Source organism: Leopardus geoffroyi, chromosome B4 (genome assembly GCF_018350155.1).
Source record: "Leopardus geoffroyi isolate Oge1 chromosome B4, O.geoffroyi_Oge1_pat1.0, whole genome shotgun sequence".
Lineage (NCBI taxonomy): Eukaryota > Metazoa > Chordata > Mammalia > Carnivora > Felidae > Leopardus > Leopardus geoffroyi.
In genome coordinates this window covers 136,631,323-136,645,975 of record NC_059341.1, presented here as the reverse complement: position 1 = coordinate 136,645,975, position 14,653 = coordinate 136,631,323, and the positions used below count along the sequence as shown (strand labels likewise).

The 14,653-nt window shown below is 55.3% G+C and overlaps 1 protein-coding gene across 3 annotated transcripts; it reads left to right on the top strand.

The window, feature by feature from the left end:
* Positions 1–4,198: 4,198 nt before the first annotated feature.
* On the top strand, positions 4,199–12,399 carry MCAT (malonyl-CoA-acyl carrier protein transacylase). 3 transcript variants are annotated; one of them, XM_045462790.1, is made up of 4 exons: positions 4,199–4,756; positions 6,106–6,193; positions 8,686–8,903; positions 11,811–12,399. In XM_045462790.1, exons 1-4 carry the CDS (start codon positions 4,334–4,336, stop codon positions 12,231–12,233), a joined length of 1,152 nt encoding a protein of 383 aa, XP_045318746.1. In that variant the 5' UTR covers positions 4,199–4,333; the 3' UTR covers positions 12,234–12,399. The 3 variants fall into 3 exon arrangements, with proteins under 3 accessions (XP_045318746.1, XP_045318748.1, XP_045318747.1); XM_045462792.1 differs by lacking the exon at positions 11,811–12,399 and adding an exon at positions 10,524–11,393 and having other exon boundaries at positions 4,253–4,756; XM_045462791.1 differs by lacking the exon at positions 8,686–8,903 and having other exon boundaries at positions 4,254–4,756.
* Positions 12,400–14,653: the final 2,254 nt, after the last annotated feature.

The window sequence follows — 14,653 nt, the reverse complement described above, 5'->3', positions numbered from 1 at the left end:
AGGTTGGGGGTGAGGCTCCCCTGCCGACACGTCTGTGGCTGGGACATGGGCATTTCGCAGGAAATGGGCAGAGGCTTGGGCTTTTCTGCCTCGTTGCTTGTGAGCTCACCAGACCTGCCTGTATTCAGCTCTCAGGAGTAAGGGTGCACACTTCTGAGAGGGGGGAACAGGCAGCTGAGCCAGGCAGCAGGGAATGGAGGGGACAAGAGGGTCTCCCCACCCTGTGACCCAGATCGGCCAAGTGCAGACAAGAATCTGGGCCGGGCTCACTGGGGATTCTGTTCCCAAGGAGGCAGTGGGGCCACTGCTAGGGTCTCGGTGATGGCAGCCCTCGTAGGCGCGGGGCACACATCATTCCGGGTCTCTCTTCGCCACCACCGCGGGGATGCCCTAGACCCCTTCTGCTGGCTGGCTCCTCATTTCCTAGTTGGTTCCACCCATGTTTGTGCTGAGCCCATCCTCCAGGGGTTCTTGAGAAACACTGTGTAGGAAGGGCCATTTTGAAATCTTGCATTCTAGGGGCGCCTGAGTGGCTCGGTCGGCTAACGGTCCAACTCTTGGTTTCTGCTCAGGTCATGATCTCACGGTTTCCTGTGTTCGAGCCCCGCATCAGGCTCCATGCTGACGGTGTGGAGCCTGCTTGGGATTTTCTCTCTCTCCCTCTCTCTGCCCCTCCCCTTCTCACACTGTCTCTGTCTCTCTCAAGATAAACAAACTCAAAAAAAAAAAAAAGAAAGAAAGAAAGAAAAGAAATCCAGGGGCGTCTGGGTGGCTCAGTCAATTAAGCGTCCAACTTTGGCTCAGGTCATGATCTCACAGCTCATGGGTTCGAGGCCCATGTCGGGCTCTGTGCTGACAGCTCGGAGCCTGGAGCCTGCTTTGGATTCTGTGTCTCCCTCTCTCTCTCTACCCCTCCCCTGCTCATGCTCTGTCTCTCAAAAATAAAATAAAAACATTAAAAAATATATTTTTTCAAAAAAAGAAATCTTGCCTTCTGTCTCATGGTTGACTGATGCTTGGCTGAGGAAGAACTCAAAGTTGGAGACCGTTATCCATCCAGATCCTGAAGACATTCAGTCTTCCTGCTAACACCGGGATGATGAGCAGGCTGGAGTCATTCAGAGACTGGAGCCTTTGCATGTGACCTATTTTGTTCTTCCCGGAAGATTTTAAGACTTTTGTCCCTAGAGGTCTTGACTGTCACACGGATAGTCCTCTATGGGGGTCTAATTTCATCCATTGTGCCTGTGCTCAGGGGGCCCTCCCATATGGGAAATTCATACCCTTCGTTTTTCAGAAATTGAATTTCTTTTGGATGATTTCCTTCCCTCCATTTTCTCACTTCTCTTTCTGAAACCCTTGTTACTCAGAATCCTCGACCTCCTAGGCTGGTCCCGTAACTTCCTTTTCTCTTCCACTTCTCAAGGGCTTTTGGTTTTGGTTTGATTTTCGGATTTCAGGATTGTTATATTTTTACCTGCTGTGAGGTTTCCTCAACTTTCTCCTCCTGGCCTTCTATTGAGCGTTTCATTCCTGCCGTCCTTGTTTTAATTTCCAAGAGATTCTTATTTGTTTTCTAAATGTTTTTTTATATATAATTTTTTGTTGATTTTGTTCATGGATACAGCATCTTCTCTTACCTCTCAACTATCTGTGATAGTTTTCTTAAAACAATTATTTTCTTCTCTTACCATAGTCTCTGAATCCCATGCATTGTGGGGTGTGTGTGTGTGTGTGTGTGTGTGTGTGTGCGTTCTGTTTGTAAGAAGGCTTTCTTCAGATGCTTGGGAATATTGGGCTGGCTGCTCATGATTATGAGGAAAGAAAACACGTGTGAGGATAGTATTTGTTGGTTTAACATCACTGTAAGTTGGAACTTGTCTGGCCATTTGTCTGGGAACTTCCTGGATTGTCAATATCTTTCAGATTTCCTCTTGAACTGGTCAGATTCCCCACGATCCTTCAGTCCCTTCCGTGGAGGGTAAGGGCCTGGCTCCAGGTTTCTGGGAGCTTAGTGGGGGAGAGCACTGGAGATCTCTGCATTCGGCCTTCAGTATCTAACCACTTTAGCAGAGTACCCACATTCACCACTGTCCCTGTCCAGTCCTTTCCAGAGCTAAGCCCCAGATGTTTGCCAGACGAGGGAGGGGTTCCACTCAGTGGCTCGAGAGAGGGGCCTAAAGATCTCACTGTTTGGGGCACCCGGGTGGCTCAGTTGGTTAAGCATCCTACTCTTGCTTTCAGCTCAGGTCATGATCTCACGGTTTGTGAGTTCGAGCCCCACGTCGGGCTCTCTGCTGTCAACACACAGCCTGCTTCCGATCCTCTGTCCCCACCACCCTCTCTCTGCCACTCCCCCCTCACGCTCTCCAAAATAAACATTTATAAGATAAATAAATAAACAAAGATTGGGGTGCCTGGATGGCTCAGTCGGTTAAGGGTCTAACTTTGGCTCAGGTCATGATCTGTGGAGTTTGAGCCCTGTGTCGGGCTCTGTACTGACAGCTCAGAGCCTGGAGCCTGCTTTGGATTCTGTGTCTCTCTTTCTCTCTGCCCCTCCCCTGCGCTCTCTCTCTCTCTTTCTCTCAACAATAAGTAAAAAAACCTAAAAAAAATATTTTTAAATAAGTAAAGATCTGTTCTTCAAAGATATCTTCAAGGTACCTCTTTATTTTAACCTTCTTTCACCCCTAGGTCTATAAGCTGCCAGTTCCTAAGCTTTTGAGGAGTCTGCTGATAAATAGGACTTGGTCACCTTTCCCCACTGTCAGGAGGGATTTGGCTATCCGGAGTTTACAAAGTCAGGTAATACTGGTCTTCCTTCTTTTCAGCTTCCAGAAGTTCTGTTGCAAGGGCCCTCTTTCTTGTTCTCCCTGTCCTTGCGGATTTACGTCTTTAAAAGATTCCTTTACTGTGGATTTATAGGCTTCTGGAGGCAGCGTGTGCTCTATTCATGTCTTAACCTGAAAACCTCCTCCACGTCTTTGATGACCACAGGGTCATACAGATCTGCCGGAACCCATTTAAGGAATCTCCTCTGGTCGAATATATGGCTTATTTCCACTTTTTCCTTGTTAAAAGCAAGGCTGCACTGGATGTTCTGAGAGTTAGGGCTTTGCACATGTGATTCTTAGGACCAACGCACTGAAGTAGATTTGCTGATGTAATTCTATCTGGATCTTTCTCATTATGGTGTGTGTGTGTGTGTGTGTCTGTCTGTCTGTCTGTCTCCCGGGCTGGCAGGAAATGAGAGAGGAGCAGAGGGTAAGTGGGGTGAGGTCCGAGTTACACTCTCCCTGAGCAGCCTCACACTACTGCTCAGAAACCTATAACCCCCACTTCGAATGCCCCTTCTGTCTCCAACCACCTATCATTCAGTCTTTGTGCCTTTGCCCACTCACCTGTAAATTGAGAATAATAGCATCTATCCATCACTTTGTTGCCGTGAGGAATTGAATCAGCCAATAATGCCACGGGGTGCTTTGTTGGCTCAGTCAGTAGAGCAAGCGACTCCTGATCTCAGGGTCATGAGTTCAAGCCCTACATCGGGCATGGAGCCTACTTTAAAAATAAATTAAGGGGCTCCTGGGTGGCTCAGTCAGTTAAGCGTCTGACTTCGGCTCAGATCATGATCTCCCTGGGTTTGTGAGTTCGAGCCGCGCGTCGGGCTCTGTGCTGACAGCTCCGAGCCTGGAGCCTGCTTCAGATTGTGTCCCCTCCTCTCTCTGCCCTTGCCATGCTCATGCTCTGTCTCTCTGTCTCAATAATAAACGTTAATAAAAAAAATAATAATCAATTAATTAAATACATGCATATATACATACAAAATAAGCTAAGGTCTGAAAAACATCCAGGGTTTTGTTCAATGGAACAGATACGTATTGGATGCTTACAGGTGCCTGTTTGGCTTGTAGACAAGATTCTTCGAGAGAGCTGTTCTCTGGCTTACCGCACAGAGCTGCTGAGAAATCAGGCAGGAGGAACAACGTGGAAGCGTCTCAACCGCCCTTCACAAGCTAGGTACAAAGAGTGAGTATCACAGCGCGTTCGCCGTTCCTTCAATAACTACTTGCGCCGGCTGACGGCTGTGCGGTGCCCACCCTTACTCGCTCCGGCGCGGGTTCCCGCGAGCTCCTGGGTCACCCCAGGCCCCGGCGCGCAGCCGCACAGGCTCGCGGAGCCGGGGCGGAACCAGTAGCCGCGGAACCTTTCTTCCCGCCCCCCGGAAGACCCGGCCCGCCCGGCGGGAAATGCGACAAGGACCGCGCCGCGCCGCGCCGCCCTCACTGCGCCTCGGTCGCCACGGTAACGCACCGGGGGCAGCGGCCTAGCCATGAGCGTGCGGGTCGCGCGGGCTGCGTGGGCCCGGGACTGGGGTGCGGGTTGCCGACGGGGCGCTTCGAACTTCCCGCTGCCTCCGCCGGGCGCCGTGAACGTGGCGGAGCTGCTGCGAGATGCCACAGCCGCGGAGGAAGGGCCCCGGGAGGCGGCGGCGCGGCGGCGGCCGCCGGGCCAGTGCTCGGTGCTGCTCTTCCCGGGCCAGGGTAGCCAGGTGGTGGGCATGGGCCGGGGGCTGCTCGGCTACCCGCGCGTCCGCGAGCTCTACGCCGCCGCCCGCAGCGTGCTGGGCTACGACCTGCTGGAGCTGAGCCTGCACGGGCCGCAGGAGGCCCTGGACCGCACCGTGCACTGCCAGCCCGCTGTCTTCGTGGCTTCGCTGGCCGCCGTCGAGAAACTGCATCACCTGCAGCCCGCGGTGAGGCCCGGCCCTGCGCGAGCTCCGCCAGCCAGGCCAGGACGCACCTGCCAGGCCCCAGTGCTCCCACGTATGACGCACGGGGCACATTCTCACCGAGTTCCCCCCTCGGCGCCAGGCGCTGTTCTGGGCGCTGGGGATACAGCCCTGAACAAAACAGGGATCCGTGCCCTAGGGGAGCCTGCGTGTTCGGGGAAGGGAGATAGATAATGAAGAAGAACTATTTGTGTCAATGACATAGCATGTTACATAGGGTGTACTAGAAAGGAAAACAGAGCAGGGAAAGGGGTTGGGAAGTCGAGGGCTGGGCTGCAATTTTAAATAACCCTAGTCATTTGTTGACTACCAAATTATTTTAAAGTTTTTTTTACCTTTTGTTTTTATTATTTATTTTTCAGAGATAGAGACAGAGCATGAGCGGGGGAGGGACAGAGAGAGAAGGAAGCAGAATCCGAAGCAGGCTCTAGGCTCAGAGGTGTTAGCAAAGAGCCCGATGCGGGGCTTGGACCCACCAAACTGTGAGATCATGACCTGAGCGGAAGTCAGCCGCTTAACCTACTGAGCCACCCAGGCGCCCCATTACTAAATTATTTTAGAAGGATTAAACTTCAACCTTAAATGAAGGATCATGAGGAGGAGGATGTGTGAGAATGTCACTTCACTTGAAGGTGTGAATTGACTGCTGTTAATATTTAATGATACCGGAACAGTAAATGTGAAGCCCTACTTTACAGCCTTTACTCCGTGCTCACAACCTGGTGAGGTAAATACAGTTACTTTGTGGATGAGGGAAGGTGACTCAGAGACACTAACAGACTTAGTCGAGTGGTCCTGTTGAGTCGTGGCGGTAACAACTGCTCACCCTGGGCCAGGTCTGTGCTTCAGCACCTCAGAGACATGATCTTTGCATAACCTTCTCAGTAGTTCTGTGAGGTAGGTTCTGCCCTGTCCCCATTCCACAGACGGGATAACTGAGGCTCCGAGAAGTTAGGGAACCCTCCCAGGCTAAGAATCAAATCCAGCTCTGACTCGGAGACATGTTCTTCTCTCCTTAGCTCCCTCCAGCTCCATCGGGCCTTAGGGGCATCTCCAGGGTGGAGGCAAGAGACTCCAGAGCCCTGGGTTGGAGTCCCAGCTCACCACAGAACCAGCTAGCAGGCTTTAGCTTGCCTGGCCAGGAAAGGTCCTCATCAGTAGGAGGAGTGCCCTCTTCTAGCTGGAGCACCAGGCCAGCGGCTCCTGGCTTCTGGAGCCTCTCCACAGCCTGCCAGCTCTCAGGTGCAGAGCCCCAGACTGAACCCCCCCCCCCCCCCAGAACTTGGCCTCATGTCCTGCCTCTGTCACCACAGGTTATTGAGAACTGTGTTGCTGCTGCCGGATTCAGTGTGGGAGAATTTGCAGCCCTAGTGTTTGCCGGAGCCATGGAATTTTCTGAAGGTACCCAGGAAGGGGTTTGGTTTTGTGCTGGGGTATTCTCTTGCTGGGCTCAACTGGGGACAAAGGACACTGCCAGAAACCATTCTAGAGCCACTCGGGTGATAGAGGAGCGCATAGATGAGAGTGGCATGGGAACCCGAGGACCGGACTTCACCTTGATTCCCTTTTAAGCCTGAAGGGTTCCTTGGGGATTTTCTTTCTTTTTGGAATCTCCCGAACTCTGCTTGCTTGCCTGCCCTGCACCCTGTCCTGGGTGTTCTCAGTCCACTCCCACACCACAGTGCCTGTCACGTGATAGGTGTTCAGCAGACAGTCCCGGAATGAAACAGGGTAACTGACTGACTGATCTTGAACCTATCGGTTTCACTTCGTTTTTTTTTTTTTTTAAATATGTATTTATTTCCTAAGTATTTCCTTTCCTTCCTAAGAGTTTTGCTCATAAACTGTTTCACTTATAGTTAAATATGGGCAGAGGACTTGAACAGACATTTCTCTCAAGAAGACATACACATGGCCAATAGGCACATGAAAAGATGTTCCGACATCACTCAGCATTGGGGAAATGCACATCAAAACCACACTGAGATACCACCTCATACCCACTAGGATGGCTTTAACTAAAATAATAATAATAATAGTAGTAATCATGAGCGTTGGCAAGAATGAAAAAATAGGACCCTCAGACATCGCTGGTGAGACCGTAAAACAGTGCAGCCTCTGCGGAAGACGGTTTGGCAGTGTTCCTGAAGAAGTTACAAATAGAATTACCCTGTGGCCCAGTGATTGTACCCATAGGTATATACCTGGGAAACGAAAACGTGTCCACACAGAAAAACCTGTACACGGATGTTCATAAAAGTGTTCGTTATTCGCAATGGCCAACAGATGGAAACAACCCGTGTGTCCATCATCAGATGATGAACAAGTTGTGCTCTGGCCACGTCATGGAATATTATTCAGCCATGACGAGGAGTAGAGTGCTGATACATGGTGCAACGTGGATGAGCCTCAAAAGCATGCTCAGTAGAAGAAGTTGGACACAAAAGGTCACATGTTGTGTGACCCGTTTTCTATGAAATATCCAGAATTTGCAAACCCACAGAGACAACAGATGACAGGTTCCTGGAGGTGGAGGAAAGGAGAAGTGGGGAGAGATTACTTAGCAGATACGGGGTGTTTTATGGAAACAACAAAAACCACTGAATTATACACTTGAAACTGACTTTTACTGCATTTTACTTTGATGCAGCGTTATGGCACTATTAAGGAAGCGATAAGAAATGTTGCATATTCACGCATCCTAATAAAACTATTTTATACGTACGTAGTTTTATGTGCACATAATTTGCAGAATTAGAGCGTATGTGCATTCCTGGTTTTATTTCACTTGGTGTTTTGCATGGTTACTTAATGCCTGCACGGGAGGACTTCCAATACTCTCTCCTACCTCCTACCTCAGGCCGTCTCTGTATCCGCTCCGCAGCCTTACCTGTGTAAGGGGCCGGCAAGCCAGTACAAAGGAGTGTATGTGCCAAGTGAAGGAACGTGCGTGAGAAAGGGTGCAGGGGGTGCCCCTCACACCTCTGTTGTCCCAGCAAACCCCGGACTGGTCCCTTACCCTCTCCTAAGCCCGGTCTCCCCGCCACCCGCCAGGGAGCCGACCCAGGACCAGGATGATGGACCTCCAGTGGTTACAGGCCCTTCTTACGTCACAGTCAGTGGAGTTGCCTGGCCTGCCCTCTCACCTTGCACTTGAGCTGCACTGACCCGGGAGCTCTGCATTTCAGCTTGTTTGCCTTGGCGGTGTCCTTGTTCTCCAGCCCCAAGGAGGGGGCAGCAAAGCCGGATTTAGGAGAATGCTGTACTATTGCAACACTAATTCCCAGTTTTCACAACAATCCAGGCAGATGAGATATTCTCATCCTGATTTTACTAAAAACTGGACCCGGAAGGTCATGACTTGCCCAAAGCAGTATAGCTCAAAGTCTGTTCCTTCGCACCAGGGCTTCTCAACAGCAGCACTGTTGACGTTTGGGGCCGGATATTCCATGTTTGGGGTGGGGCTGTGCGCTGTAAGATGTCAAGCAGCATCTCTGGCTTCTACCCGCCAGATGCCGGTAGCACGCGCACATGCCCCCCCAACAGCCCCCCACACTCCACTCTTGCGACAATAAGTGTCTCCAGACACCGCCCTGAGGCAGAATCACCCCTGGTTAAGAACCACCATTGTACATCTAGCCGGCTTTAAGGCCGGGAGCTCCGTGCTTTAATTTCTATGGTGCCAAGGACGCCCCCACCCTTTTCGTGATGGCAGTACCACCCCTGTGTCATGGGTACAGATGTAGTGGAACTGTGGCCTTGTGGACTGCTGACAGATACCACCGTCTGCGTCTCCAGCACGCAGTGTGGACCTTGTGCTTTGTCTTTCGGGTCTGGGCATCCCTCCTTCATCATGTGCCCTGATCGTTCCAAACGTGCTTCTCTCCGGATAGGTTTGCATGCGGTGAAAATCCGAGCTGAGGCCATGCAGGAAGCCTCGGAAGCTGTCCCCAGTGGGATGCTGTCTGTCCTTGGCCAGCCTCAGTCCAAGTTCACCTTCGCCTGTTTGGAAGCCCGGGAGCACTGCAAGACTTTGGGCATAGAGAACCCCGTGTGTGAGGTGGCCAGCTACCTCTTTCCTGATTGCAGGGTGATCTCAGGACACCTGGAGGTTGGTGTTGATGGGAACAGCCTTCATAGACCCCAGTCCAGCCCGGAAGGTTCCACCACACTCGTGAGCCCGCGCTGGCGTGATGGGTGCTCTGCCCAGCCGTGGCCTTTGGGACGTACTTGAGGGCCAGCAGGGGGCAGAGTCAGGGGTAGCACTGCAGAAAGAGGCAAGAGGCTGGGCTACTGTCCCCACCCTGCCACGCATAGATGAGGACCTTGGGCAAATAACCAGATCACCTGGCCCTCGTGGAAGGTAAGGGGCTGGACCAGATGATCCAGGGCCTTTCCTGTAAATTCTGCGATTCTCACAACCTCTGATCTGGTTGCTTTCTTGGCGACAGAGAAGCCATTCTTGCCAGGTTGCTCCCTCCTGCTGTGTCTTTTCTTAGGTGTCTGTTTTTGTCCCGAGTTCATTTTCTTTCCTTCTGTCCTTCCTTCCATTCACTGTGTTTCCAGACGTCTCCCGAGCAGCTCCTCTGTAATGAGCACTGAGGGTACACAAACTGACAAGCCGTGAACAGGTGGCCTCAGGTTTGGGGCATAGCAAGGGTCAGGCTGGCTGCCAGAAGGCCTGAGGCACCACCAGGAGTGGTGCTGGGAGGGTAAGTTTGCAGGGGGAGGGCGTCTCAGCGGAGAGGCAGGGAGCCACCACAGGAAAGGGCCTGGCCCAGGGGATGCCAGGTGGGCCCGCACAGGGTCCCACCAGGGGCTGTCTCTGCTCCACAGAAGCATGTTTTACACATGACGAAGCTGAGGCAGAGAGAGCCGCCAGTGCTTAGAGATGGTGGAGGCGGAATGGAGCTCCGGTCTCTCTCGTTCTGGAACCTTCTTCCTCCACTTGACTGCGCTCAATCCATCATCCCTGAGAGGCCTTGCCCATGTGACCGATGTCTTTGTGAATCTCCTCTGAACCAGTGAGAGCCACGGTCCCTCTTGTGCTCTGAGATGACGGGAAGACCAGTGACTGTGGCCCCACGTTCATCATGGAGCTGCTGGCTCATTCCCATTAACAGCCTCGGCAGGGCCTGGAGTGGGCCAGGAGGGGCTCCAAGTCAGGGCCGGTGTCTCCCTCAGGAGCTCCCGGACAGTCGGGTACGCAGGATGACGACTCCCCGGGCTCCCGGGTTTGGCCCTGTGGGGGGTTCGGAAGTGCCACAGCAGAGAGCTCAGGCGAGGGCGGGGTCTCCCTGAGCAGGCAGTCCCTGTGCAACGGCTGATGTGACAAAACTCCTTGACCTCTGCTAAACCGGCACCTGGGCCAAGGGCAGCCGTAGAGGAGCCCGCTGCACCGAGGCCGTGGCCTCGAGTCCTGTGGCCCTAACCTCGGACTTGAGCTGGATGAGTCCAGAGACCTCGTGTGGAAGGATGCCGAATGATGCAGGAAGTGCCACAGAGTAGCCATCCGTGTCGACACCGCTGCCCGGGCGGTCCAGGCACGGTGGGAAGGCCTGTGTTCGGAGGGGGCTCCTGGGTGCCCCTCAGTGGCGTGGGGACGAGGGAGAGGGGTGGTGATGTGAATTGTCAGGACAGGCTGGACTCTGCTGCAGTGACAGCCAGCCCGCAGACGTGGCTCACACTTCGGGGACAGCGTGCTGCTTCCCGCAGACGTGGCTTCCCGCAGACGTGGCTCACACTTCGGGGACAGCGTGCTGAGCTGTGCTGAGTTGACGGGCTCCCGGCACAGGACACCGAGACGCAGCGAGCCACAGGCTGCGTCGGCCGTGCCCGGGCAGACGAAGTACACTCGTGCAGGGAGGGCCCCAGGGACGGGTGAACGAGTGCCATCCAGCCAAACTCGAATCCTTCCTGCCCTTTGGGGACACAAAGAGCCATCCTGTTACGTACTTTTTTCCAGTGGACGTGGATGGGCTTGGCCGACAAAATCCCTGCTAACCCTTATATAGCGCTTATGTGCCAAGCAGAGTTCTCCTTAGTAGCCTGGGAGGTAACTATCGTCATTATCCCCATTTCACAGAAGAGGGAACTGAGGCACGGAGAGGTAAGGCAAAACTGCCCAAGGTCATACAGCTGCTGTGACCGAGGCTTCCCTTCGGTCTTCTAGGGAACGGCTGCCCAGCCTCTGAGCCGCTGCGGGTGGGGACAGCCTGGAGAGACCGGGCCGGACAGACGGTTTAGTGCCCTGGAAGCCCCGCAGCAGACCCCAGTGGAGGGCCGTCGGGGTGGCGGGACCTGGGCTGTGTCCGGAGGGTATAGGGTCCCTTAAGAATATCTACTACTTTTTAAATATTTGCAAATGCCGTTGTTTGCAAACAGTCCCAAGTTTGGGCGGATTAGCCAGGGAGGCCCCTTCTGAGCTGAGACCCCCTTCAGGAGAAGGCTTTTGGCTTCTGGGAGACAGAGCTCTTTTCTTCTCTAGAGAAAGCTCGGAAGAGGGGGTTCCAATAGAAGGAAACGAGGCTTGGAGCCTCCCGAATTTTTCTCCTGAGGTTTACGGAGTATAAGAAAAGAGGCTCACGAACAATTTCGGAGGGTGGCTGACAGATGGCTGAAAACCAGCCGTGTGTCCCAGCCTCTCACACCTCCCGTCGGGTCACCTCCCAGCAGCCTGGTACAGCAGGTGACAGTTCAGAGAGGTTGAGTGACTTCCCCTGGGCCCCCAAGGTGCGTAGGAGGCGCGCTGGGAGGGACGGCGCTTCCCAGCCCCGCGGTGGTCACCTGCACGGTAGGCTGTTCGAGTGGCTGCGCCCCAGAGGGGGACTCGCAGGGTGCCAGCTGCATGGCTGGTTTGAACTGGAACAAAGAGGGGAGGGAGCCTGTCCTTCACAGCCGTTTGCGGGACGGACAGGTGTGGGCGTGCGGGGGTAGCAGCTTCCGTGCGGGACCGCCTCCCCCCGTGTCTCTCCCCCTAGGACGGCCTTGGCTGAAACTCCCTTTCCCTCCCTTCCAGGCCCTGCGGTTCCTCCGGAAGAATTCCTCCAAGTATCACTTCAGACGCACCAAGATGCTGCCGGTCAGCGGTGGGTTCCACACCCGCCTCATGGAGCCGGCCCTGGAGCCCCTGGCCCAAGTTTTAAAGTCGGTTGCTATGAAGGAGCCTCTGGTTTCCGTCCACTCGAACGTCGATGGGAACAGATACAGGCACCCGGAACACATCCGGAAACTGCTGGCGCAGCAGGTGGTCTCCCCGGTGAAGTGGGAGCAGACGATGCACGCCGTCTACGGGAGGAGAAAGGGCACGGAGTTCCCCAAGACTTTTGAAGTAGGGCCGGGGAAGCAGCTGGGGAGCATCCTGAAGAGCTGCAACCTGCAGGCCTGGAGGTCCTACGGGCACGTGGAGGTTCTGGAGGACCCGGAGGACGACGGGACCTAGCCCCGGCCCTGCAGGAGGGAGGGAGGAGGGGGCCCTGGGAGGGGCTGGAGGGGGGCGCTGGACCGGCCCTTCTGTAGGCTTCCTCCTCCCGGGGTGATGGGGAGGCGTGGTCTGCAAAGTGCTTTGAATGCCACATAAAAAGCGCTGAAAGTATGTCTCCAGCTGACGGGGTGCACGTCCCCTTTTCTCCCCCTGGGGCGTGTGAGGTGCTGGGGGGAAAGATGCCAGGAAGTCTCGGCGGCGTCTGGCTCCTCCCGCGCCAGCCCTGCCTGGGGGCACGGGGCGCCTCTGTGTAGTGGACACCCACCGCCAGAACCTTCGCGCTTTCGTCACTGAACGCAAAGGGCTTCAAGACACAGTCGGCCTTGGCAGCCATTCTGTCCACCCCGTCCGTCACTCAGCAGTTGGGAGACCCGGGGCAACGTTTGTTTGCTTACCCAACAGATAGTATTGAGTGCCTGCTGTATGCCTGTGAACGAGTGGCCCCTGCCCTGGTGGGGAAGAGGGTCCTTAGCGAGGCGGGAGGGGTCTGGGGAGGCTGGCCGGGGGCCCTGTTGCCTCCCTCACCCCCAGGCGTCCCTTCACACGGTGATCGCCAGGTGTCTACTGTGCGCCCGTGACCCAGCCTGGCACGGGCGATCCTCACTGAGCTTCCCCGCCGGCCCCACAGCGGGAGCAAAGTGCGGGTTCTCTGTGGACGCAGCTCCTGCACTGATCCTAAGGGGTAATCCTAAGCTTCTCGGTGGCTTTTTCATGGATCAGCGATAGCGGGAAAACATTGGTAAGAAACCGCCGTGTTTGTCTGGAAATGTTGCTGTTGTGTGGGCACATGTCAAATCCTGGATAGGTTTCTCCTTTTGAATTCAGCAGTGTTTCTCAACAGGGGCCCCGTTGGCCTCTGGGCGGAACTGGACCGCCTCGTGGGGGACTGTGGCACACAACGTGGACAGCCGTCCCGGCTCCTGGCCGCTCCACGCCCACAGCACTTCCAGGCATCGTGACCCCCACACGCCCACGTGTGTCCGCAGCCCCAGAGAACCTCTGCAGATACGACCACGAACCTGGTTTTCACCCTGTCCTGAAGGCGACCGCTCTTTGGAGTTCAGTGACGAAGTAACTCTCTCTTAAAATTTTGTTGTGCAAATTTTGAAATATTCACAAAGAACCTTGCTACTATTTTTAAATAATTGCCAAGTCCGTTTGAACCCTCTTCACCGAGGGCTTTCCTCGCAGGCAGCCTTGGGAGACCAGGCTCTCCAGGCCAGGCTTTCGTTCTCTGGCCGTGCGGTGGGCGGAATGGTGCCGCAGACTTTCGTTCGGCCCCGAGGAACGCGGTCCCACAGGAGGGAGCTGGAGAAGCGGGAGCTGAGACTTCCCACGTGGCAGGCCTCCCTGCCTCTCTGGGCCACGGCCCTTTTCCTCGGGGGTCTGGGATGGCGCTCCCAGGTCCTTAGGTCCTCAAGTCCAAGCCAGAGGAGGGGGATGGAACAGCAGTCAAGGGACATATGGTCCTACCTTAAAGAAGGTTCCAGAAAGCTGGCAAGATCTCTGCCCCGTAGGGGGGGAAGAGAAAGATGAAAGCAGGCAGTGTTCACCTCCACTGGGGGAGACCCGGGCCGGGCGGCCCCTCGCCCACCCTGCTCCCGCAGACTTGGGAGTCTGGGGGAGTCACGAGGTGCGGGGAGTCATGGGGGAGCCCAGGGTCTGGGTGGTGGTGGAAATTGCGTCCGGCTCCTGGGCAGGATGCAGGTCGGTTCGCGCCCCACCCCCCCACCCCCCCGAGGAAAATACCCTGTGCCATAGTTGGTCCCACGGTGCCGGCCCACCCTGAGGCAGGAATCCCACCTGCCACCGCGTTCGGGTCCCTCGCCACCAGAGACCCTTGGCCCGTTGGTCCTCCCAGCAGCTTGCCTCCCTCAGTCCGCCGGGGGCCGGGGGCCGCTTCCCTGCCTGGCGGGACCGGGTTTCCCTGGGCACCTTCTAAGAGAATCAGGTCTTGCTGCCTCACGTGCGGAAATGCTGCCTGGACCCAGGGCCTTGATCAAAAGCCTCTGAAACCGCAAAGAGGGGGCCCCTCGTGCCTCCACAGCCTCATCCCCTCCTCTGGGAAAGTACTTCCTGTCTCCCCAGGGGGTCAGGGTCCATGTCCACCCTGTGGCAGTGGGACCCTGTGGTCCCCTGGGACCTGCTGCAGAGGCCCAGGAGACAGGGGCATCACGCAGAGATGCTTCAGGAATCATGAGACCCCTGGGCGACCACGCGGTCTGCCCCCTGCCGGGGGGGGGACGGGCCTCCGGTCCTGCCTTTTGGCGGTTGTTGGGAGAGTGACTTCTGCTAACACTGTTGCTCGGCGTCTGTCTGCAGCTCGTGCAAGTTGCCACGTGGATGAACCAGACTGGGTTTGGCTGCGCCCCCTTCCC